At 39.8% G+C, this 27,660-nt stretch overlaps 1 protein-coding gene across 1 annotated transcript; it reads right to left on the bottom strand.

Moving 5' to 3' along the window:
* Positions 1–123: 123 nt before the first annotated feature.
* LOC122835164 (sodium- and chloride-dependent GABA transporter 2-like) lies at positions 124–27,367 on the bottom strand. Its single transcript, XM_044123982.1, has 16 exons — positions 27,294–27,367; positions 21,995–22,325; positions 12,261–12,470; positions 11,175–11,309; positions 9,679–9,819; positions 8,028–8,109; positions 7,722–7,854; positions 7,498–7,632; positions 5,423–5,526; positions 5,117–5,241; positions 4,861–4,973; positions 4,649–4,786; positions 3,715–3,817; positions 3,522–3,622; positions 3,099–3,269; positions 124–2,479 (listed from the first exon to the last, which is right to left on the bottom strand). Exons 2-16 carry the CDS (start codon positions 21,999–22,001, stop codon positions 2,321–2,323), a joined length of 1,857 nt encoding a protein of 618 aa, XP_043979917.1. The 5' UTR covers positions 22,002–22,325; positions 27,294–27,367; the 3' UTR covers positions 124–2,320.
* Positions 27,368–27,660: the final 293 nt, after the last annotated feature.

Here is a 27,660-nt window from a genome sequence, read left to right as displayed (position 1 = left end):
GGTCTCTTGTAAAGCAGGTCTTTAAATGACACAGTTTTAAAATGGGACAGTTAAAATGCAAAGTGACACGTGTTATAACCTGCATATAACATAATGTTATGCTTCCAACAAGAAAATTCCAACTACAACAGATTGTTTTATTATTTTTTTATACCAAGACAGTTATATGAAATCAGGTAAGATAAAATGAATAACATCCCACCAACTGAAAGCATTGTTTTAAAATTAAGGTGACATTAATCAGTCATAAAAACATATTTCACAATAGAAAAGTTGTATAAATTGTTCTGTATAGTAATCGGTTATTGTACATTCACTCCCACATGTGCCGAACCAAGTCTGAGGTTTCTCGTGTGCACCAGAAAAGAAGTCAAATAAGGCTTTTTAAAAAAAGAAACATATCAACCAGCTTTCCCAGATCAACTCCGTGTTTAAGAACCTTTGCATTTTACTGGCATAAAAAAAAACCTTTATATTAGATACAAGACACCCCCAGCTAAACTAAAACTGTGTCAATATCAAAAGTAAAGGGAAATGATAAGAAAAAAAAAAGACAAACAAAATAACCATGCAACTCTGCAAAGTTCAGTAAAGCAGGTGAAAAATTAAATTGTAATTTCCCAAAGTATTACAACGGGATAAAAAACACAAAACAGCTTATCTGATTGGTCCTTTGAGCTACATTCCTCACCTCAAGTTCTCTCAAGCAGCACTTATTAGTATACTTCGGTAAAAAAAAAAAAAAAAAGCAAAAGAAGAGAAAGTGTGATATTGAGGGTGTTGAAATAAAAGGTTCCTACACAGGTTTCCACTTTGTAGGCTCAAATGTTTACAATTAGACGTTGGAGTGCAATACAATCATGTCAAAAACACTTGAAGAGACCAGGTGGGGGTTTTTCCACAAAGCATGAAAAAACTACAACACTAATGTTGGCTCTCAATTTTTTGTCTTGACTCTTTGAAGGGCTGGTCCATTGGTGTTTTTATTTCTTTTCTTTTTTTCTTTTTTTTTTACCACTACTGGACTTCGGTTTCACTTCAAACTCAACACTTATTTGTGAATCAGGATCTATTCTACTCCGATTCTTTAATGCTGGACATCAAAACCGACTTGAATGGGAAGAACTCGTCTGCAAAGATGAGCGGACATAGACGTGGCTATTCATGTCGTTGTGTAAATAAAATTGTAAAAATAGAATTTCTAAAACAACATGGATCTTGTAATTTATAATTTTTTTCATATTTTCTTTCATCATATTTGAAATTCCTAATGATTGATCAGGCTGACAGATAAAACAAGTTTAATACTATTGAATAAGGAAAGAAAATTCCTGTAATCCAGAAACATTTAACTATTGCTGAAATGTATTTATTTATTTTGCATTGTCCTTTATTGTCATTTATTTAAATGCTCACAACCATTAATATTTGCTAAAGACTTACTGTGGCATTTAACGTGACACTTTTGGCCTTCAGTGAAGAAGCAGTGAAATGTTTTGTTTTTTTTTCTCAACAAGTCGGTGATGGCGAACATCTTGAATTTAAAATCCAACGTGGAAAATCACAGATAAAACATAACGTGTATTATTCAAATATAAAAGAGCGTAACAATCATACTGCTTGTAGAAATTTCCATTTGTTTAATAGAAAAAGGTACGGTAAGAAATAAAGTCTGGAAACTTAAACCATATATTCAGACAAAGAATTGTCTTTTTCCCCATAATTCCAGCTTTCCAGACTTTTCAAACTTTTTCAAGATAGTGTGCGAACCCATAGGGATGACAAAAGTCATCCCTGCAGAACTGTATCCAAAACATACGCTGCATTAATAATAATAATTAAAAAATGCAATTAAAAAGTCAACAATATTATTCAAGTTAGCTTTTCATGAACGCTGCAGTCGGTGTCGGGACACTTCTCGCGCTCCGTCTGCTGCAGGCCAGGCCGTTAAAAATTAACGAAAGTTACCGAAACGTCGCGTCAAACTAACTGAACATTACAGATGTCCATAACAGGTGAAAAGGCTTCCTTAGAAAGCAAATTTCTTTGCCACTGAGAACCTATAGAGGTCACATTTTCAAATGTACACATTACTCTGCCATGGGCAAATGAGATGTTGACACGCTCTCCAAAAGAAGGTGGAGAATGTTTTGTTCAAGGCACCGGGACGAGGGAGGAAGATCCGGCAGCAAGAGGTGCAGTTACAGGTGTGGTGGCTCTGAAAGTCTTCACCTGACGTAAGGGGTTGAGAGAGAAAGTGAGAGAGAGAGAGAGAGAGAGAGAGAGAGAAAGAGAGAGAGAGAGTTCGGCTCTCAAGTCTCTAGCAGGGAGACTCTTTTTCGTCTACAGGGAAGTAGCCGTCTCTGGTGGGAGGAGCTTTCTGCTGGGGTTTGTCTCCAGGCGGGACGCCCATCAGCCTCCCTTGTTGCTGCTTCGTCGTTGGTAAGTCAGTGGAAGGGGTGGTGAGAAGAATGAGGCGCTGGAAAGGGTGTAGCAAAAATTCAATCAAAACACAATAAAAAAAATGTAAAAAATCGAGTAACTGTCTAGATAAGATTGGTCTGTTAAAGGTGTAATATTATGCTTTCTAGACACATAGTCCCATTTTATGACATAATCCAGTAACTGTTACCTTCAGCTAAAAAATGCTGTGACTCAAGAGAATTTTTATCTCCAGATTTCACACCTTGAAACTGGGCCTCTGTCTCTTTAACACCTCCTGCTCCTTCTGAAGCTCCGCCTTCGGGAAGTCATCGCAACATCGCTCATCTATTAACTGTTTTAAAAACATTTTTACCAGCGTTTCGCTGAGAAGTAGCTCGCACAATGAGCTGAGCACACGCGCCGTTTCACCAGGTGTTTGCTAATTACTGCTGACTAGTCTGAAGGAGCTGAGTGGGGGAATGAAGGAGGGCGAGGGGTGCCCTGTGAGACAGACACTCAGTAGCTTGGAAACTGCAGCTGTATTTAGGAGTAGTTGTGCCGTGAATGTGCAGCTAGGTTCATCCAGGCATTTTGCACAGAAAAAAAACTGAAAATGGATCAAATTTTTCCTCCTGCACTCAACTTGGTACATCTAAAAACGAGAGGAAGCTTACTTCTTTAAGCGTTCCTGGAGTGTAGTAGAGTTTCCCTGCCGCCCACAGAGGGATGCAGAGCATGGAGGACAGAGCCAGAACCCAGCCAATCCCCTCCCCCCATACTGGGTACACGTATTCATTGTTGTACTTCAGAGGTGAGTACTTGATCAAGGCAAAGGCAAAGGTTCCCTGTGAGGTGAAAACAAAAAGTCATGTTGGTTATTCTACTTGCATTATTCTGGTTATTCTCTATGTGCATTGCTTTCACGCAGTAACTGATATTTGCATTTCAACATAACTCTCTTTATTAAAACGGAGATGAAGAAAGCTGCAGGCTGCTTTGAGAATGAGTGAACTGCAATTTTAATGTCGTCCTGAAGGGGTCGCTGTTGTTCCAGCAATATGCTGTAAAAGACCACTGAAAATAAACATGAAACTTACGAAGCACGTTGCTGGGGTTAAGAAGAGCCAGCAGAATTTAATGACGGGGCCGGGACGGTACCCGATCATATCCTCTATGTTGTCATAGTAACGATCAGCACCTGAGGGAAGACACAGTTTCACTTCCATCAGCGCTTTGAAGTGACTTATTTCTGAAAGGAAAGACACCCCAAAGCTAAATACATTGACTCACCATAGACCCAGGCAATGCAAACAGTCTCAAAAATAGCCACGAAAAGAAGGCACATCCCGCTGGCTGCATAGTAGTCAAACAGCTGGAAGACGTACATGCCTCCCTGCAGGCACAAACAGGCAAGAGTTCAACTAAATACAATCAGATATCGACATTTGCCTCGCATGATTTATAGTTATTAGCTAGAATGAATTTCAGCTTGACCTCTTTGTTATTTTCTCTGACGTTTTCTTTTCTTTTCTAGAATTTTCTTAAAGCTGCAGTGTGTAACTTTTATAAAAAATATATATATATTTTTACATATTTCCTAAAATGATCACCTTGTTGTAACAGTATAATGTAAGACAGATAATCTGTGAAAAAAAAAGTATAGTTCCTTTGCTTTCTCCCAGTTCTAACTGCAGAAACACAATGCTCGGTCAGAAACAACCAATAAAAGCCAGACTGAGGGTCTTAGTGCTGTCAATCACCCTAACGTATGCTCGTTTTCACAGATTATCCATCTCATATTATACTGTCACGACAGATAGTTTTAATAAATGAGGAAGAACATATTTTTGTAGAAATTACACACTGCAGCTTTAAGCAGGGATTCCTCCAGTGTATTACAAGCCTGGCGGGCCACCAGGCTTTACTTGGCTAACCGTTGCTTCTTCTTTTTTTTAAAGTCTTTTTAAAATCTTTGCACTTTTTAAGACTTTATACTTGATGTTCAGGTATTAATCCTCCAATCTTTCAATAACACACAGTTATCAAGTGATATTTTCAAATTTCCTGTCAACTTGAAACGTTTTTAACTCAAAAACATGATGGATGAATGACCGCCATAGCGCTCAACCACCAGGCTTAGCAAGTTTCCTGGGGGAAACCTTGTTTAAGGTTACACCAGAATACGCTCACTGGCATTTATGTTCACTCTGAGGTGTGTTTGTACCTCTGTCAGCATGATGAGTCCCAAAAGGAAGGACACCACAGCCACTCCCAGGATGAAGAGCTCCCTGCGGTTTTTGCGGCGGAAGACGGCGGGATACATGTCCACCATGGCTGTCACCAAGCTCTCCACGCACACGAACTGACACAGGGAAGAAGTAAAAATCAAAACACGACTCAGCACGAATCGCACAGCTTTTGTGTTGTCGATTGTACCTGACTGTCCAGTCCCAGGAACACAATCATTACGAAGAAGCAGCAGGCCCAGAGAGGGGAAACGGGCATCATGGTGACAGCGCGAGGGTATGCTATGAAGGCCAAACCGGGACCTGGATACGCACAAAAAAAACCAAATAAACGACCTCAGAACTTTTAGTTGTCTTTGTTGGATGTTGAAAACAAACAAAATAAATAAATAAATAAATAAATAAATGTCTTTAAGCTTTCAGCGACTGTTGGAATAAACACACACCAGATTCGGCCACTTCTGAGATCGGCACGTTTTGCTCAAAGGACATGAAACCCAAAATGGAGAAGATGGCAAAGCCGGCGAGAAAACTTGTGCCGCTGTTCAGGAAACAGAGACACACGCAGTCCCTGGAAACGGCAACAAACGAGGCATGATGTTCAAAATACGACACCGATCTAGAGCACAGACTTGACTGAGGTTTTGTAATAACAGATTGGCAACCGCTACAACGAGGTAATGATGCAAAACAAGTGATATTAAAGACAATGTAGATAGAAAAACTGACTTCTTTTTTTTTTTTTGCCTTACCTGTAGCAGTTGTTGTTGTATTTGTTGTAGCTTCCTAAGGCTGTAAGGCAGCCCAGGCAGATGGCATATGAGAAAAAGATCTGCGTTCCAGCATCCATCCAGACCTTGGCACAAAGAAATCATGTACCTGTTAAAGTCCAGAGTGACTAATATACATTCATACATTTGCATGGTTAAGATATATGCTTTCAGGCTGCACAGCCATCGAGCCAGAATTTCACAGCGTGACTAGAAGACAGAAAGCCCTTTAAAAGCCTTTAGGTGGATGATCTGTGAAGACATGTTCGAGACCCCGTTCATCATCTCAGAGAACAAAGCTGTGCAGTTTGGCAGTCGCCAGTTGAAACTTGCTCCTCTCCTTTAGGTGATAAAAGATGAAACATTTTGTTCCTATCGCGGTTTGAGCAGCGCCGATGCTACCTTGGTGCTACGCGGCTATTCTCCCACGCCCGATGACCGAAGGGGCCACGAGGGTAAATTTCGTCTTAACTGAACGTTGGATTTTACGTGCTAAAAACGGCCAGCAGCTCCTTTCGAGTGAAAAAGACCAAAATACTTTGAGCGCTCACATTCTGAAATGAAAAGGTAGCGCACACAAACATTGATATTTGAACTACAAGATCGGCTTTCCTCTAAAGTTCCTTCGTAATAACCACACCGGATCGTTGGACTAGTCATCACAACCGCATTAGGCAACCCATAATCACCAAAATATGTAAAGCTGCACAAAAGCCAAGACACATAAAATACATTTTAAAATCTTTAAATAACTAAGTACTAGTCCTTAAATACTGAATTAACTCCTTCATTTACACTTTAGTAGCTTTTTGTTTGTGTGTTGGTTGGCTCTTAGTTGAATTATCTAATTTAGATATTGATTATAGTTACCACCACTTGCTGGTGAATTTTCCTCTGAATTTTAGCTGAATTGTTACCCTACTTGATTCATCAACTCAACAAATTTTAATTTCAAGAAACTTACAAAAACCCAGCGATCTGTGTTCAAATCTGCGGCAGAGATTGCTGACCATAAAGAAACTAATTCATCTTTTAAACTGATTTGGCTGGATTGTGACACTAAACGGTTTCTAATCCTAGTTTCGTATGGTTTTGTGTCATATAATAATTTGGCTTTGCCTTTCATCCTGTTGCATACAGGACAGAAAATCTGCCTGACTGGAATTCCACAAATACTGGAAATCCCATTTAACAAAGACAGATACTTCCAAGATAGCGGCTCCACCAGCATAGCTTGACTTGGCTAGCACTCTCTGGACTCCTGTTCATGCCCTGAGAACATGACAGGAAAAGAAAAGGAGGGAGGGCTGTCTCTTGGGTTGTCATGCTGGATTGGTAGGTCATTAGATTGCAGGTCTCAGAGAGACAGTAGAAGCGAACAAAACAATCAATCTGCATATTAGAAATTTTCCAGCAGGACAAAAAAACTGATTTACATGGCTCAATTACGATTTGGTCAATGAAATTTCATCTAATTTTAATTTCCCTGCTGTTCAGTGAGACTTAAGTCACCAGAGGTCTGTTTTTTATAGTTACTGGGTGAGATGATTTGAACTTTGCAGTCCTTGTGTAGTCAATCTACTCCAATTGTTCCTTTGTATGAGGAATCGAAAGCTACTGACATAAATTCATAACTTATTTTAAGGCTAAAGACTTGATCTGTCTGTCTATCTAACATGCAATCGAAACCAGAAGCTATATAAAAGACGTGTTTATTTCAAACTGTCTGATGTAAGAATAAACTTTTCCCATCAATTTTTTTTTCTATTTGCTAAATAATGAGAGATAATTTTTTTGAAGACTTTCTTCAGTCAAAAGTTCAAACACGCTAAGATTACTGTGCCTTTAAACAATTTGGGACATTCGATGCCATGTCTTTGGAAGCTTCTGACAGGTTAATTGATAATACCTGAGTTTATTTGAGAAACACCTGCGGGTGTCATTTAATGCACACCTGAAACTCACTGCTTACCTCGTGTAACGTCATGGGAAAGTCGAAAGAGACCAGTCACCGTATCAGGAAGAGAACTGTGGACTTGCACAAGTCGTAAACCTACCTGGGGGTCAGACAGTCGTCCCAAATCGGGGTAAAGGTAGAAGTGGATTCCCCTCAAGGCTCCGGGCAAAGTGACTCCTCTGATCAGTAGGACCAACAGCATGATGTACGGGAAAGTAGCCGTGAAGTAAACCACCTGCAAGGAAACACACCAACTCTGTCAAACTATCAGTTCGCTTTGCATTATTTTCGCTCATATTCCTCAACTTATAGAGACGATTTCACCTTCCCAGTTGATTTGACTCCCTTCCAGATGCAGAAGTAGCAGATGACCCACGCGACGGCCAAGCAGGCGACCAGATCCCAGTTTAACGTGCCAATGTGGTCAATGCCAGAGGAAATTCTCAGGACTCTACGCCTGCGGGACACAAGCAATCCCAGGATCACTCCAACGTCCTTTGACAAACGAGCAACACAATCTGAAGTGATTCCAATTCTGAAAGAGGCTCGAATCACTTGCCGAGTGACGGATATCTGGTGAACTACCTTGAGGAGCCGGCGAGACAAAGGGACGAGAAAAACAGAACTTACTCCCAAAACTCAATGACGGGAGAGGTGGCGTTCTCATGGTGATTGACGGAGCCGTTTCCCCTCTGAAATGCCACACAGGAATCTTGAATGAAGAACAGACAAAAAGGACATTCATTCCCGCGAAGAAATCCAAGCTTTCTCAGAGGTTTCCAAGTTACACTCGGGCGAGAGAAGCAATGCCGCCGCTGAGGGGGAACAGTGAAGTGGAGCGGGAACACTCAGTCCCGCAACTTAAAACAAGTAGCTATATGAATGAATGAAATAATGACGGAAACCACTGAAAAACATCAAAATTGTGACATTCAATTATTGTTCCTCAAAAAACAAAAAGAAGAAAAGCTTGAATTTGGAGGCTGTGGGTACATGCTAGCATGCTATTAGCAGCAAAGCTAACATGTTGTACAACAACAGTTTGCTGTTAATCGTATACTAGATAGAATTACAAATATTGTTCTGCATTTAAATTTTAAACATAAGCAGCAGGCAGATAGATATTGAGGTAGTTTAAAGTTTCTGAGTTGAGGTAAAAAAAAAAAAAAGAAGTAATTCAGACTTTCTATTTTGTTTACTAAAGAGTCTTTAAAGGTGAAAGCCCAGCTAGCTGCTCAATCATGTTCCTATCTATCTTATCTTTGTTCACTATATCCCAGTTATTAGTCAACAAATACCTTTCTTTCATTGTTACAGGAAAAGAATAACACAAAGAAGCAGGATGTGTACAAAACCACTACAGTGTGACAGGCTTCAGGGAATGGAAATAGCTTTTTACAGTTCTGAATATGCCTCAGTATGTTGAGCCCATTCTAGTTACAAGGCGACTAAAAGTAGGATTGGCTAATCCTATGGTATCTCATGATGCATTTGAAATTGTATTTAAAGTAGGATTTATTTTAGGAGTCTCACATCTGAGGCAAATTGTAAAAACGGAGTTACTCATTGTTGTTTCCCGACTGGTGCACTCAGTAGTCAGAGGTCAGATAAATCTCAGCCAAGTTAATGCGTCTGAGTCGTAAAGTAGAAAACAGGTACTGCAAACTGTAGGGCAAACTACTATTATCTATACAAGACAAAGACAATGCATTTATCTTCTCTGAAATAAAAGATTTTGCACCGTCCTGTGTTTTGCCTGTGGTTTAAGGAAATCCAAGCTTTCAGAAATATTATAAATACTTCATACCTCTAAGTTTCTTTGTGTTTTACACATGCAACTCCGGCATCCAGGAAGGAAACCAAACTAATGGCTGTTTGGAGACCTTTCACTTTCCAGTTCAGATTTGTGACTTTGTTGCATTTCCACCTGGGAACTTGAACAATCCAACTTTCAAGTCGTAATGGAAGCTGATGACAACGTAAATTTTCTTTCTTGTTATATTTTAACAGGTTTGGAAACAGAGGTCGTCCATTTGTACTGTCAGAATTTTTGCGTCTAGCTTATCCCTCTGACTTTCACTGTGCTTTACACACTGCCAGCATGGATGTTGAACTTCAGGGGATTTTGTTGTTGTTGCATTTCCAACTGGGAACTCAACTTGAACCTCTGAGTGTGCATAAAATGCAGCATGAATCCACGGAAAAACTGTCCAACTTGAGAAACAACGGACCCTGCCTGCGGTAATGAAAAATAGTCTCATTGACCCATCGATCGCCTCACCTGTGTTCCATGTGTTGTTGCAAGATGCCCAGGGAAGATCCCAGGTGAAGGAGTTGAAGAGAAAGAATATAGCCCACGCCAGCACAACAATGTAGTAGATGTTCAGGAGAGCGACAATCACCTGGGTGGCATAACCCACTCCTGATGTGTAAAGAAAAGAGAAGGGAGTCCTTTTTTTAAAAAACAAAAAAACAAAAACAAAAGCACATCCTGTTTGTTGAGTATCATTCCACTCAATCTAAGCTGAAGCTTTAGATTCACATGGAAGTAATTTTTGCACATTTATAATGACTCCCAGGCATCCGAGTTCTGGATTAAACCTTTGCTTATGCACACGTAGGCACTTCTTTCCCAGATGTCACGCCTCAAGTTTCCCTATTAGACTCTCCCATTAAGAAAAAATCCCCAAAAAACACTTAATATATATCCTCCTATTGTTTCCACATATACTTAACTGATTTCAGTGTAGCATGTGTACTTATACAAATAATTCACAACCACAAACGTTTTGCACTGACATGTCTGGAATTCCTCTGTCAAGCCACAGCGTTGCACAGACATGTTTGCTTGTTTTTTTCCACGGTGACGCCTCGAGTTTCTTATGGATCTTATGTGGTCCATACGAATGAAACTTACTGTGTATTTCTGCACGGAAATACCAAACGGTATTTACCTTCAACATATATAGACGTGCTGAAGGGTGACGCCAGCTCCCGAAAAACTGCTCACCAACAACGACCAGTGGTTTCTGCTCTGAATGCGTTAAGTCTTAAATGTATGCGTGGTATATAAAAGAGAAAGGGATGCATTGCTTTGCAGCTAATTGTCAACACTATGACAATTAGATAACATAAAAAAGTTTAAATTTAATAAAAATATTAGGGAAGAGGGAAGTAGGTTATTTAAGCTAGCTTGACTTTGGCAACCTTAACGTGTACACGTGCAAAGGGCGACCCACACACCAGCTTTCTCACCGATCATCAGCAGAGCAGGTGTTTAAATCAGATAATAATAACTGTCATAAAATACACATAAAGCATGAAAATACGATGCTTTAACAGACTGAATGTTCTGTTTTATGTGTGGGAAATGTCCTGATACATTAGATTCACGTGGAAGTAATTAGAGGCATTGTCAGTCAATTGCTATGGCAACGAGTATTTACGTAGCATAGCCGACACAGAGCGGCAGAAAAAGAATATGAGTGGTCTTGAGTTATTCTTCAAAGGTTTTTCTGTGCTATTTTTGGTTTTGTTGTGGCACAAAACACTAAATTAAGAGCAGCTACATCTCCACGTTTCATTTTGTTACCAGAATTGTTCTACGACTGCGGCGCGGCTATAGAAGGCAACAGACGTTTTGCCCTGCGTTGTTGTGCACGTGCTCAAATGTTCTGAACGTAAACAAGTGCGTACAGAAGAGAAATAATCTCAAAGTGTTTCAAGGCAGAATAATAATTACAAAAAAAAAACACCAAAAAAAAAAAAACACATTACCTTCAAACAATGGGCAAATTTTCCGCCAGCAAGTGATGCCGCCCTCACTGGTGTACTGTCCCAAAGAAGTCTCCAGGAGGAACACAGGGATGCCACAGGCAAACAGGAAGATGAGGTATGGAATAAAAAAAGCCCCTGTATACATTTAGGCAACAGTTCATAAACACGTTAAGACTGTCTAATACTTACAGCTGGGTAAGCAAAATCACAGCATCTTGCATAAATATCTACACCCCTTAAGCCATTCCACATTTTGTTGGAAGCACAAACTTCAAATGACTTTGAATCTTGCAGTACCGCAAGCCGCTTGGGCAACGTCTCCACCAGATTTCGACATCGACACACTGCTCCCATTCCTCTCAGCACAACGGCAAAAGCTTGGTCAGACCGACTGGTTAACTTCTGTAAGCAGCAGTTTTTAAATGACACTCTCTATTTATTGTTTAGGTGATTTCTGAAGGCTGTCAGTTGCAGTGGACTTTATGTGATGGTACCAGAGAAAAAGGGGATAAAGGGTATGTTTTAAAACTGGGAATCATTTTCCTTCCATCTCAGATTATGCACTAATTTGCATTGGTTTACCACAGACAACCATAATAAAATCAATGGAAGTTCATGGTTGTAACATGTCAAATTTTGTAAAACGTGCATCACAACATTGGTTTCTTTTCACAAGTGACATCTAGCTATCGTTGTATGTATAAACTCTGTCCAAAATGTCTGCGTTTGCCTGTGAGATCTAAAATCCTCAGATGTGAACTTGCAAATGCTACCGATTATTCCTACCACTAACTCAATGTGGCTTCTGCTCCATATTAAATATGTGCAAATAACCGAGTACAGCAGATGAACAGCGTTAGTGCCACCATTGTGGGGCGTGACGACGGAAAGCAAAAAGAAAGTCCACCAGGTTCCGCTGGGCTACAAATCAAAACATGTTTTAGCGAGGTCCCGGTTTCTTTTCACATCCCTGGTGCCACACCCATGTTCCGTTTTGACTTAATTAGGTCCTGCGCAACTGTCTGATGTCATGCTTCAGACGTCAGACAGTTGCCACGAACCATGAAGACGATTCTTAGAGCTCACCTCCTCCGTTCTTGTAACAAAGGTAGGGGAAACGCCAGACGTTGCCCAGGCCGATAATTTCCCCGGCGACAGACAGGACAAACTCGATCTTGTTGCCCCACTGGCCCCTGTCCATCATCTTCTCCTCCGTGCTGGGGACGATGTCCAGCGGCCTGCCATGACCGTTGGACGGCTCCGCCTTGGACGTGTTTTCTGCATCTCGTTTTTCACCTGCATCAAACGGAGCACAGAGGCTGACTTGAAAAGATGAATCGGACGAACGTTTTCCCTAAATTTTATGGAAAGATGCTCACATTTTCAAGTATTTCCACAAATTCTTAATTTGAACACAAATGTATCTTTATATTTACAAATGTAGGAACTCCTGAACGTGTTATTTTTTTCCCCCCTTTCATTTAAGAAGCATGCATTAATTTTAGTTGATCCATCTAATAAAACTACAATAAAATGACGAAAGGTTCATCGGGTTCACAAACTTTTGCATAGATCTGGAGATATAGTCTTTAGTTTATACCAAAAACCAGAATGGATAATAATTACTCTAAGGTATTTAGCAACTTATAATAACCCTCTAAATTTCCCCTTAGGAACTCTGATGATATGCAGTCGCCATTTTGATATCGGTTGGACAGGTTGCGCAGTGCGGTATGAGAAAATGGGGTTGTTCACAGAAAAAAACCCCAAAACGCTCAATTCAGATTTTCTTTGCTGAAATCCAATTTATTTTTTGCACAGATATTTATTCTAATTAAATGCGACTACAATCAAAACTCCTGTGTGAACGGTTTCCCAAAGAGACCAGTAGAGGCAGAAGAAGAACGTCGACGATCATTATTTACCCGTCATTTACAGACATAATAGTGGACGTCGGGGTCTATGGCTTGATTTTTAAAAAATATTCAGCAATGGGAGTCAACAGTATTGTCACAAAATCATAACACACAGGAAGGTAATAGAAAGAAAACACTTCAACGACAGTCAACGTCTAAAAGTAGTTAATTGCCATTTAATACCACATAGGGAAGAGTCGCAAATTGGATTTTTTTTGTATGAAAAGACCAAAATTGGGCTATTCAGATTGAGGTAAAGAAGTTGGATATGAGTCACACTTTGACATGTTATTTTTTATTTTTTTTATTTATGTAACGTGAGGTAAAAAAAACAAAAAAGTATAAAACTACATATAGCTTCCCCATATTTAAGAATGAGTAGTCCACAATTTCTAACTAGCAGTAAGTGCGATGTTTAAGGAGTTGATACCCTCTGCTTGCCCCCATGAATTTTGAGACTTTTTGACGTGCATTGTAATCAGTGTTGGTATAGTTACTTTGAAAAAGTAACTTTAATCGGACTACTGATTACTCCTTGAAAAAGTAACTTAGTTAGATTACTGACTACTTGATTTGGAAAGTAACTAAGTTACATTAAAAGTAACTTTTTAGTTACTTTCAGCAGCTGCTAACAACAACGCTCCGCCTCCTGTGAAAATCACATTGAGCTTTGTCAATACTTAATTGTCAGCTATTTTATAATGGTAACATCAACAATGTGTCTCCACTGATAAGGTTGAACTGAAGAGGAGATTGTAGAAAAATAAAAAACGTGAGTAGTTTGTGTGGTCCACTGTTGTCTGGAAAACTCTAAGAAGGTTTTTAAAGCCCCCCCCTCCCCTCCCCCCCGGCCTCCAGGTTCTGCGTTACGGCCCTGCATTTGGTGTCACTGCGCACAGAGCTCCTCCTGCAGCTCACAGCTCAGATGGCTGCACAGATTTGCGACACTTATCTTAGTATTAATAATTAGAATTAAGTTGCCATTATAATTATTGGACACGTTCATTCGTGGCTGTTTTCACGTTTATTGCGCTGTTTAAATTAGTCTCGATATTTGTAGTTTTCTGGAGCGCAAGCTCCTGGAGGTAATATATTAACTTGACATTAACAAAGACACAGCGGGACGGATCATCTGAGAAATGATGAACAGGAGAGACTGACTAAAACTACCTTAATGACGGACAAATTCTGGGATTTATTGAGTCTCTGCTTATTTCCAAGCCCAAATGAGCAACTTCACGTTAAAAAACGAGCCCAAAAAAGCGCAACACGCCGCTCATTAAATCGGCAAGCGACTTTAAAAAATGAAGCCCAAAGCCGCTTATAATAATCGGACTTGGCAGCAGAATCTCAAAATAGTTCCAGTTTTTCCACCAACAAAATGCTCATCTCCCTCCATTGTTTACATTTCTGTCGCATAGAGACGTCGGTCACTCGACAAGATGAGTAGAGGAAATACGATTAAATAACAAAAGAAGATAGTAACGCAAAAATGATTTTGAGAAGTAACTGTAGTCTGACTACTGGATTTGAAATAACAACGCGTTAGATTACTGGTTACTGAAAAAAGTGGTCCGACGTCAGTAACGCGTTACAAATTAACGCGTTACTGACATCACTGATTGTAATGGATCGCAGTTCCTTTTATCGTGACCTTGAATTTTCAGGATTGTGATTGGTTGACGAGAGGCCGATTAAGAAAACAAAAGAGAAAAATCCAGATCCCCAAGGCAGGAAACATATTTTCAGTACCATGGCTAGTTCTTAAGAGTTATAATGACGGTATGCAAACGGCACCAAACGTGTTTGCTGGCGTCCGAATGGGCCCTTTCCTTTGGTTGAGGTCACCACTGACTTCAGGTCGATCCCTGTGCCGGACCCAGTTCTGGGGCCGGTGCTGCTGAAATGAAAACCCCACAGTGGAGGAAACAGGCGGCCCACTGACTGTGCTCACTCCTGTCAGGTTGCATTAACAAACTTCTCACCGGCCCCTTTACCCTTTCCACCATGTGGTCACAGCTACTGACCAAACTCAAATAAGCTGCTAATCAAGCTACAGGAAACACGCTCACTATAACTCAGTTATGAGAATCCATCAAACGCATCATATTTTCACCCCTGCACACCAATAAACACAAATTATGCCATGTGTGCCCGATCTAGCTGCAGCTTTTCTTTTCTTTTCTTTTTATAAAAAAGCAACACATGGGATGGGAATTCCATGTATTCGTCTGTTTTGTGCGAAGTTACCTTTAGGAATGTGCTCCTGCTGTCAGAGCACAGAGGTCGAGCACCAGCGTGACTCCGTGCGGGGTGTGCGCACGGGGGTTTGGAAATGGGAGCCGCTTTGAGAGCCAAGGTCTACGGCGACAGGAGCCAAATTGTGACCGGGGTAAAAATAGAGTTCCTTGTCTTCGGAGGGCCCTTTGCGAGAATGGAGGCTTAGCGCAACAAAAGCGGAGTATCCCTCCTTTTATGGCGCTGGCAAATGGCAGCCCTCACTGGCCTCACAGCCTTCCCTTCACTCTTCTTCCCGTTTCTCCCAAATCGAAAGATATGTTCGTCATTTACAAGAAGGTTGCCTGCAGGATGACACTTTAAAGACCCCTTCGGACACAACGGCATTTCAGGCACACTGCATGAAATATATCACGAGAGAAGAACCATCAACAGTGAAACTTCGTCCCACCAAAAGGTGGGACGACTAATGTCTCAGCCAGATCTAGAGAAACTCATCCATGCGTTTATCTTCAGTCGTATTGATTATTGTAACGGCGTCTTCACAGGCCTGTCCAACAAATCAATCAAACAGCTACAGCTGATCCAGAATGCTGCTGCTCGTGTTCTCACTAAAACCAGGAAGATAGAGCACATAACACCAGTTTTAAAGTCTCTCCACTGGCTCCCTGTAGCTCAAAGAATAGACTTTAAAATACTGTTAGTTTATAAATCACTGAATGGTTTAGCACCACAATACATTAAAGATCTGCTGCTGTTGTATCAACCTTCCAGACCTCTCAGGTTCTGGGTCTGGTCTGCTCTGCATCCTCAGAACCAGAACCAAATGAGGAGAAGTGGCATTTAGCATCTATGCACCAAAAATCTGGAACAAACTTCCAGAAAACTGTAAAACAGCTGAAACACTGACTTCCTTTAAATCTATATTAAAAACCCACTTGTTTAGAGTTGTATTTGAAACGTAATAAATTGCAAATTTATTAACGGAATCTGACTATGCTGTGTTTTGATTGTTTATTCTATGTTGCATTGTATTTTTGTTTTTGATTTGATGTAAAGCACTTTGAAATGCCTTGCTGCTGAAATGTGCTATACAAATAAAGCTTGATTGATTGATTGATTGAAAACAGATCTCTTCGAAACAACATCGGGTGATTGAGCAATTAAGGGAGAGAGAGTGACAGACTGACCTGCTGAAATTATGGGGCAACACTTTTCCACTGTGGAACAGTTTGAGGTGGTGAGAATACAGAACGAAACACTAAAGCAAAAAATCAAACTTGAAGCTTTTTGTTTTTGGCTCAAATTTGGTAGATGTGAAGATAGACGACAGACAACCAGCCAAGTTCTGCTAAAAAAAAAAATCCTATTAACTTGGACTCATCAAGTTTCTGTACCTGTTATTGTGTAGTAAAGTAACCTTGAAGTATTTGTCTGTAGTCAATTTAGCAAAAGATTTATTCATAATTCAGTTTTGGACATTTGTGGATGCCCAAACCTGTTCAACCTTCCACAAGGTGGGTTTCTGGAAGGAAACCTTTAAAGCAGAGATTAAAAAAGAGAAGAAATGTAACACATCGTGTGAGCCTTACTAATTATAAAATTTGTATTGTTATATAGTTCCTCTGCGGTTAACAGTAAATTTCAACTCTTTTAATTCGGCTTTCGTCTGAACTTTAACTGGGCCATTCCAACTCATGAATATGCTTTGATCTTGACTCCTCTATTGTAGCTATGACTGTATGCTTAGTTAAATTTATTTTGGGCCCCGTTTTGCTCCGAGGTTGTCCTGTACTTAGCTCTTCTTCTGACCCAGATACTAAAAACTGATTTCTGAAGGCAGTTCACATTGCAAACGTATCAAAACATTTTAAAATTCCATTTCACAAAGCACTGTGCAACTTCGTTGGAACGCGCGGTATACCGGCACTAGCATCGGTTTCGGCTGACATCAGCCATTTTTCAGCATGTCGGTATCGGTACGATAAATAAAGCTGGGCCAATATTTATTTCCATCTTGCTGTCATTTGTTTCTGTAGGGGGACAGAAGGGTGGTTGGTGAGATGGCGTTTGTTTGGTCATGTGACAGTGATAGCAATACAGCAAAGGATTGTGGCGAGTTCAATTGAAGCAGAGAAGCAGTGGTGATGAAGTCGTAGTTTTCAAGGTGTCGAAAGGCAGTGAAATATATATATATATATATATATATATATATATATAATACACATGATTTAGCAGCAAAATTAATATCGGATATCGGTATTGACCCAAACTCTGTCTTGGTCTATCCCATGTAATATTAATAAAACACTATGTAGTTTTTGGTTGTTATAGAAAAGTGTAAAAATCTTGATGGGGCGTAAATATTTTTTCAAGACCTTGTACTTTTAAAACTCTCCACTGATAATAGACACAAACGTGGACGTATTAAGAGGAGTTAAACTATTCTATTTTCATACAATCAACTATGATTCAGTGTAATATCAAATAGTTAACCAAGTATCACATCTCTAAGGCAGACATCCAAACAATGACTTACACCAACAATGGTGGATCATGTTTTTATTAGCCTTAATGCAAATTTTGCACATTTCTGATTTTATTTTCTTCTCATAACAGCGTGTTAGAGGACAGGTGGTGGATTGATGTTGTTTTTACCTTGAAGAGATGCGAGGCGGTTGTTTAAGGTGGGGAGGTGGAGCTGCTGTTAGCCGTCAGGATCCTCTCAGCATTAAACAGAGGCCTAAACAATCTCAGTTTTGAAATTTAAAGATTTCTGACTTGACAGTCAGGTTTGTAGCCGGACAGAGCAGGACCAAAAGCAAAGCCTGTTTCTGCCATTTTAAAACCGTTCCAAATCGCAAAATTGTCCGAAGCGTTCTTTATGCTGCTCATTTTTTACAGAAATCAAACATTTCGTCCACAACTTTGAAACCACATAATGTAAATGAAGTCAGACCCAGACAGTTGTCAAGTTGATGTCAGCATGTGACTTCATCTGATGAAACAAGTTCATGTTATTATTAAAACCGCACAAATGAGGGCGAGTGTGAAAACGGGTTGTATTTTCATTTGAGACCGTTTTTTTTTTAATAAGCAAGAAAAGGAACGGGTTTTGGTCCTACCTATTGATCCTATAGGCCATTTCTCCACCCATATGTGATCTATATCTGATACTTATACAATCTGAACGGCGCACTGTGACTTTTTTCAAATCAGACCCGCACCACTTCCATATCAGGTCCTCAATCAGATATGATGTTTTTTCAGATGGTCCCATTTACCTAGTCGCGAGTGAGTGACAGTAATTTGTGCAAAAGGAGGCAGGAAGCGATAAGCTCAAACGTAAACAATGGCAGATCCTGTTGCTGCTGCTGCAGGTTTCAGATTAACTCCTTTATCCACAATTTGTGCAGAGCAGTTATTCACCTGCGTCAGGCTTCTCATACCAACATGGTACAAAGTGACAGACCTACTGCGACTGGCTAGCGGTTAGCAGCTTCCTTCATTGACGTTAGCATTTGCCTCCCAGCTTCCTACCAGGCTCTAGTGTTTAAATGACTATTTCAAGTTCAAAATCTAATATACTTTGTTTGAAAGATTTGTGTTTTAGATTTGTCTCTTTGCAGGAAGTTATTGTCCAAAGATATTTGCTAAAATTTCAGCTCATGCAGCTAATTTGATGCATTGTCTCGGCTGTTGGACTGGATGTATCGTTACGCGTCTAGTAATTTACTCTGAAAACCCCATTGTTTATACGACATTGCAATTAATCTCTCATGTTAAGCATATGTTGAAAATGGAGCATGTTAAGTTTGACTTATCAGATATATATGCTAAAATACATAAAATAGCATTCAAGCTAACCACTTCAAAGGTTTTGTTTGTGACTGCAGTATTTTTTCCTGTTCCTCCGGTTCTAAAAATATTTCTTGTGCTGTAAACACGAGGGCTTTTTTTTTTCTTGCAACAGAAAAGTTTTTGACCATTTGTGGAAATGGTCTTTCAGGGAACCCCAAACGGTTTTATGTTTGTTTTTTTTAAAATAGCTTTCAGAGTGTAAATTTCGCCCTCGTATATATTTGTGTGGGCGGGAAAAATGCCTCTTTTATAAAAACACTGAAACGTTGGCCAAAGCTCTAACCTGACCTACAACCCCAAACGCCTCGAACATGACAGCAGCAACTGCATATTTGCAGTCGTGCTGCGGCTGCCGCAGAACCTCATCAATCGCCTTCAAAAATCCTCTGTACAACAAACTATTTGATGGAGAAGAGGAGGCTGAGGAACAACGATAGGAAACATTATTGTGTTTATCGTTAAACTCCTGTGGAAACTTTACTGTATGCACATGGAAATGGTCCCGTGTGGACCGCAAAACATAAAGTCTTACCAAGTATTTTGGTCTTTTTTCCAATGCAAATATCATAGTACACTTGAAATAAAACAAAACTAACTTACAAGAAACTTTTCAGCGAGATAAAGCAGCTTGTTTTAAGCCAATATTTCCTTAATATTGATGAAAACGTGCTGGTTCGACTAGCAGATTATTTCATTTGTAAGCTGCACTTTTTCATCAATATCCAGAAATGATTAACTGAAAACGAGCTCCCATATCCTGCTGAAAAGACACTTGTATGTAATTTTTTTTTTTTTATGTCAAGTGTACCAAGATATTTCCACCAGAAACTAGACCAAGATCGGTAAGATTTTATGCTTTTGCAGTGCGGTTGTTTCCGCAAGCCTGGTTGTTCAGATTGCTGCTAACAACTTCACAACAAGCATCTCCTCCAAACTACAGTTTCAAGACCCTCGCCCTCAGACCGAACTTGAGTGGGTGTCTGTGCTCACACTCTGTGACCCGTCCGCTTCAGGGCAGGCGGGTCACTCTGCATGCAGCGGCACGCCGACTGAACGGAGGGTGGGAACCCACAGAGCAACCTCTAGCTTAAAGGTGATTAACGGATTAAGAAAACAACCTGCAAAGCTCAGAGCTAAGGTTGAACTGAAGGAAATCTTAATCTTAGTTTGTTTTGTGTTCGGGTTTAAATGCGATCGACATCTAATATCTAAAGGAAAGCGATAAAGAGCGACCCGATAACCGGTAACGGTTCACAATTTGACAGGAGAAAGAATAAAACTGAGTGGTCAGAGACTATTAGGCTGCTTGGTTCTGTGTAAGAACAGAAAGCGTGTCGTTTTAAAGTCACTTGTGACATTTCTTGCAAAAAGGCAATTATTGGGGTTCCTCTTACTCATGCCAGAAGCTTGACACATCCATAATTGCCTGCGCCCTGAGGCTCTCTCAGCTGGATGAAACAAACTGCTTTAGTTACTCAACAGTCACGAACAAGAGAGTAGCATGATCTTAACTTCATCGATATCTCTCAAGCTAATTGTTTTGTCCTACCGTCTGAGACAAATATGATAAACAGCAGAAGAAATTAACTGCCACATCCTCAGCGCTCAGCTTTCATGCTAATATTTTATTTACAATGTTACCAATGGGGGTTTTGGAAATCGATCACAGATCCGATCAGAATCGGGCGTTACATGCAGATCGGGGATCAGATATGTACTTACTCTAAACACAGATGGGGATGATAACAGTTAGCATCTACCGTTATGTTCAAACTGTGCATTGCAGCGCAAGACTAAAGGTGCTCACATTTTCTCACCAAGAAATGAGTAACCACTTTCACTCGTCTTCTCTTTCTGTTGTTGCTGGTTGCCTGACTTCTCAAATCGCCGAGTACATCCATCAATTACTGATGTAAAATTCACTTGTTCAGCTGCTTATTTGAGACATCATTTATATGTCGATTTTTAAGCATGTAGCCCAAATTCCCTTTTCATTACAGACGGTAATGCAAAACAGACAACCTCAGTTTTTTTTTTCTTTTGGAAAAGTAGCACAAATGTTATCCACAGCCGGTATATCCGTTTCATCTCTACTCAGATTCCCATGATCTTTTTTGTAAGTGATCTTATTTTATGAGAATGGTAATTATTAATACCATTTTTGCTATTTTAGTTTGTTTTGTCAAAAAAAAAAATAAATAAATAAATAAAAAAGATCTCAACATTCTTCTTGTTCATTTGCAGCTTGCCAACATTTTGAACCACTGTTCACTGGTCTAATCAGTTGATTTTTGCTAAAAGAAATCACAGAGCAAATTTCACAGGGCCTAAACTTCAAAGTCCATCTTGTGACATGTCTATATGAAACTTGCTATTTGCTGTGTTATCAGTGGCCCCCATCTGGCTGCCTTTTGCAGAATTTTCCAGCGGTGAAACCCTGTTAAAGACTTAATAATTTGCAAACATCCATATAAAACACACTCAGAAGCATGTAACAATCAGGCCAACATGAAAAAAATAAAATAAAAGAATAGCAGGATAACAACTGGTTAACGGGTTGAGCTCCAACCCCGAGCTTTAGCTGACAGTTCTTCAGCTTTTGTATGAATGTTAGGCAAACACTCCCCCCCCCTTCCAAGCATTCGTACGGAGTTCTGCTGCTTGGAAACCAACACAAAAAATATTTGAAGATAACTATATATGTATATATATAAATGTATATATTTGCTTGTCAAAGCCAGCTAACAATGAGAGAGATGATTATTAACCTAAGACATGATCGATAAATAATTATGTGGCACTCACCTTTCATAATGTTGACAGACGGCAGCCTTCAAGGAGAGAGCGGGGCTGTCGTATGCGGACCAGCCACCGTTTCAGGTTTCACTATATAACATGCGTTGAGGGGCGGAGATAGAGGAAACTGAAAACTCTGGCGCAGCTTACATTGAGATTTTCCCTCTGCTTTGCCTCTCGCTGAAGAAACGCCCCCTCTATCCATTCACACTCAAACACACACACACACACGCACATGCACTCATCCCCTACAGCACACTGGAGGTCTGTGCCGCCTCTGTGTGCTGGGCTGATTGCGTAACCTTTTGACAGGCTTGTTCTCCCAGGGGTTCTGCACAAACTGCAAGGAATAAGAAAGAAGAAGAAAAAAAGTCACGCTGGATAAGAAGAGTTGTCTGATTGTGTCATATGTATGCAAATGTGTTTGGCTGACGCAAATTATTTAGCAGCTGAAGCTCGCCAGCCAACAATTTATTTATTTTTTTGCTGTTGTTTGTTTTGTTTTAATGTACAAGAAGGCAGAGTAACTTTGACAAAGCGTTATGCTAATATTTCGGATGGCAATTAAAATGTCGCTCCATCTTCGTGAAGCTGCTGCTTCCAAACACATCCTTAATTCGGCCCCCGGAAAGCCGTCTTTATTCTCCGCAGCCAGATTTGCTCCTCACAGGCCCAGCTGCCCATTCAGAACATTTTCCCACCACAGGAGTCCAGAGAGTGGACCGGTCTGAAGCGCTTGTTTTGAGGTCACAATCCAGAGGGTTTTCATTTATTTATTTATTTTTTTTTTATTGGAGATTGCGAAGCAGAGCAGGGAAGGAGATGCGCTCCTGCTTTTCATTTCTAGAAACGCTTTGTGGGGAGTTGAAAACCAAGTTTGGCAGGGTTTTCAACATTTGTTTTAGGAATAAACCACTGAAAAGTGTGCTGTGCATTTAAATTTGACCCAATTTTCTATGACACCGTAAAAAAAAAAAAGACATATGACATAAATAAACATTTCGCTGGTGGAAATGAGCTTCAGATCTCAGTGACAGATCAGGGAGAAAGTTTTGGAGAAAGGTCAAACAGATGAGACCATTATTTTACTTTCCTCCAGCCCCAACTGTTTTTCTCCAACACACTTGAACGTAAGTGGAGCCTCACATTTCAGCAAGGCTGCCCTGAACATGTTACATTTGAACGGTTCGCATCGAAGCACATCTGTTAGAACGTCCTAGTCAAAGTTCAGAGATAAGTCCAGTTGTTGAACAAATGGTCGAGGTTGCCTCGCAGAAGCTGGTAGACATGCGACAAAAGGAGTTTTTTTGTTTTGTTTTTTGAAGAACTAACCAAAAAAAAGTAAAGAAGGGGGAGTGAAAATATATGCATGCCACACTTTTCAGATTTTTATCTGTTTAAAAAAAAAGAAAAAAAGTTGAAACTCATGCAACTGAATTACAATTATGCACCATCAAAGTTTGTGGGGATAATAAAAACAGATTCAACATTTCAGAAGGTGAGTAATTTTTTTCCTCATGGATTGTAACGTTTTGATTTGTCGTTTTTGTGATTGGTCTATCTCTCTCTCTTTATCTCTCTGTCTATCTATCTATCTATCTATCTATCTATCTATCTATCTATCTATCTATCTATCTATCTATCTATCTATCTATCTATCTATCTATCTATCTATCTATCTATCTATCTATCTATCTATCTATCTATCTATCTATCTATCTATCTATCTACAGTTGAAGAGTTTTGGTTTCTTTCTTCAAGTTGTGTATGCTTGTATTTCCCTCATCAGATCCCTGCTTTGTTTTCCGTTCATCATGTGTTTTTTTTCCCTTGCCCTCAGCTTCACAGAAGCTTCTAATTTTCAAACCGTCATGCCTGCATCGGGTTGTTTACCTCCACCTCAGAACTATACATAGATTCAGGTTTTTCATTTCTCCTCGTGCCCGGGGAGCGGCCTGCGTCCACCTGCTTCCCGACACATCGGCACTCTGCTCATCCAAATTGTAAAATCTCTCTCGGCAGGCTTCGACACGAAGCCCAGCCGGCTCAACCTGCGCGGCCGATACGCAATTCACACACGTTCCAAGAAAGACTTTCCAAGAACTAGCTTAGTTTATCTGTGTTTTTATAAAACATGGCCCTGCTCTGGCACGGCGTCTTTGTTTTGTTATGAGGGCACAAGTAATCCATTCAGCTGGATCCCAAAGTATTGGGCAACAACAGTGCCAACACGACTGTCTGCTGGTGAAGCGATCGAGGCTGTAGGAAATTTCCAGGGATAGAAAACGTGGCAAACGGACGGAGCGTGAAAACACGGTGAGATTAGAAAATGCAAATAACGTGGATGATCACCCTTGGAACAGGTAAAACCAGTTCGCAAAGGTGTCATCTTTAAAAAAAACCTGACAGGTATGACTTCTGTTGGCAGACAAACATGATTTTTGATACTGTAAAGGACAGAGGAAAGAGGACAGCCACTGTATAAACTGCGTCTCCTATTTCCTCTTGCATCTTTCCACCACATCTCTAGCTGTTCTGCCACAGGCCACTATTGTCTGTGTTGCTTCTCACTGACACTCAGCAAGGTTTCTTTTTATGTCAGATTTAGCTCAAACTTCAAATTTTACAAGTTGGTTGATTACCAATATCAAGTAAAATCAGCAAACGTAAAAAGGAAAATGTAACAAGATTGCAAGCACTGAGAATTAAACCTTGAATTTAGAAACATCTGCAAGTGTGCATTTGACTTTTGGCCAGAGTTGTGCACCTATCCAGTATTTTTCCACAGTCGACAAGTTTCAGCAAAGCGTGAATCAGTTGCTCTTAAGAATACAATTATTCTTTTAACTCTGAGATTAAGATGGAAAACAACAGTTCTTTGAGACCGATAACTGCTATTTCCCCTTCCTTTGTCTTTTATGGGGATTTATTTTTCTTTGATTGACTGACAGAAGGATGAAGGTCTAAGCAGGTGGTTGCAAAGTTTGCACTTACTATGGATGTTACGGCTGCACTGTGTGACTTTTATTAGAGTGTATATATATAACCCTGTTGGATTGTCATTTGCCACAATCCTGCAGGGAGTTGCATTACACCAAGACCGCGGGAGGGTTAGATGAAACCATGATAAAGCAAGTTTTACGTCATTGGCTAAAATTTACAAAGCACAAACAAGGCAAAGGTCTAGAAGTTTTTTCCTCCGAAGAGACAAAGATTGAGAAATATAGTGTGGGTTGTTCAACCAGCCTGGCGTGGAAATTAAAAACAAGCATGACTGTGCAATAATTTTCAACAAGAAAGGTAAGAAGGTGAGCTTCAGCATTTAAATCTGAGACATTTGCTTGGCCAACAACATGTCACACTGAGCTTGTATGACCAATACTTGAGACGGAGAATTTATGATTGGAGTCAATGCCGCTCAACGCCTTCAGTTGTCCAACACTGCCTACTAAAGGAAGTCCCACTCACAGCTGTCTGGCTTACCGCCAGCTTGTGATTCATAAACGGCCAGAGGCAGATCAGAGGTGATCGGTCTTTACAGGTCCTTCAAAAAATTTCTTTGAGAAAGAAGCTGATAAAGACTATACTATCTGGAAGCATCGTCTGTTTCACTGCTGGTGGTAGTGGAGTCTTTCCACAACGGGACTGGAATGATGAAACAACTTCAAAATCTGTCAGCTTCACCCATTAGAAAAATGGTTTTAGAATGAACAATAAAGCAACTTAACATTAAACTTCTGCAATAACTGTAACAATTGCAATCAAAAGCCACATGTGTTCCAGGAAACCATACAAACATCTTATGCTGGATTTATGTCACAAGTTTGTTAAAAGCTGAAAAATGGACTGTGTGGTTTCTCTGCAAACTGATAAAGTGAATTTGAAAAGGTATGAGGTAGACACGAGTTTATTTTGATTCTGTGTGGGCAACAGAGATATTTCACTATCTTATTCACCTAATTTAAAACTTCACATTATCCGTGGAACAATTGTTTAGCATTTTATTGCTTCAGTTAACTTTTAGCTTTTGTTGTTTTAGGTATTCTTGCGTCTCTTACATTCTCGTTTCTGATGCATCACTCATTAATCGCAGGCCTGGTTAACTCCTGCCTGACGTCGGGTTCTGCTCAACCAGAATACATGGTACAATAAAACAACTGAAAAACTAAATTAATTAGTGTCCATCTCTACTCACCAAACTGAGATAAAAGAAAACTGAAATGAACATGTCGTACATATTTATGTTAAAGTCAGTCACAAATCTGTGAAGCTATTACTGTTTATAAAAAGGCACCAACTAGCAAAGGTAAGTTCGCTACTCAACTCACATTTATACTTAACTTTATAACGCTTTAGTCATTTGACGTTACTCAAAATAAAATAAAACAAAGCTCAGATTTTTCTTCTTTTAACCATGAAATATTACAAATGGAACTACTCTAACTTAGTGTGGGCCTTATTATTAGAGCTTATAGTTTCAAAATGTTGCTTAAAATAATGAAGTGATCAGAATTGTTTACAGCTTACTTTATAACATGCATACGCATGGTGGTATCAAGACACACAGTTCCCATAAAACTGAACAGTGGACATCCAAGGCAGCACAGTGGGGCTGAGCATTTTGTCAGTAAACAACATTCTTCGTCTATGCTAATTTACTGCCCAAATAATAATTAGTTTGACGTTTATCCACACCTTTAGAGCGTGTAGCAACACTTTTTGAGTCTATGTAGCAATACAATCCCGCTAATAACTATCATTTACCTTCAACAAGGGAGAGCAGCAGCAAAACAGCAACAGTCAACCGTTTTCTGTGGAGAATGTTAGTAACTTTCTTAAATAAAGTGCAATCCTCGTCACTCAGATGCAATAACAGTACACCACATCTTGAACAAAAGACAGATTTCTAATGCCAAACAGGCGGAGGAGGATCTCAAAAACTGCACCTCCCCCCCACCACCAATAAATAAATAAATAAATAAATATTAAAACAAAGATACTCACAAACAACAAAACCAATATCTCCACCTTCTAGTAACAATAACACAAGGTTATTTTAAACCAGTCTATTAAAATAAAACAAGCATTAGGCTGAAAATACACTGAATACACAACCTACAGGAAGAGTTGCATTTGTCTCTGTGTTGATAAGAGCCTGATAAAACTTACTGACAGTGTAATTTCTTACATTTTTTTTTTTTTTTTTACAAATAGCAACCAGTTCTCCACAAACTAAGCACATTACTTTAACTTCAGCAAAGCAGACAAAAGAAGTTAGCTGAACGTGTTACGGTGAAATCGGTCTTACTGTTTTTAGGGTGCGCTGACATCTCTCTGGATAAAGAGCAGGAACTCTTTTATCAGCACTGACCAGGCTTGGACTGCGCACCCATACAGATAGCGGGAGCTAAAGGAATACAAGCAGCTCCTTTCAAAACAAAAGCTGCTTTTAAAACAGTAAATTCTCAATCCAACGTGACAAGCAATTCTAAAGATAACAACGGTGTACATATAGCTAAGATATAAAACTAGTACAACTATAAATCAGCATGTTAGCTGTTCTTCCGAGCGCCTTTAAAAGTCTTTCTGTGAATAAATAAAGTTAAAACCTTGAGGTCGTTTCAATTCTGTGACCTGAGGAAACGGATCAGATTAAACGTTTTATCCAGGTCTCA

Source organism: Gambusia affinis, linkage group LG08 (genome assembly GCF_019740435.1).
Source record: "Gambusia affinis linkage group LG08, SWU_Gaff_1.0, whole genome shotgun sequence".
Taxonomy (NCBI): Eukaryota; Metazoa; Chordata; class Actinopteri; order Cyprinodontiformes; family Poeciliidae; genus Gambusia; species Gambusia affinis.
This window is presented reverse-complemented; position numbering and strand designations above follow the sequence as displayed.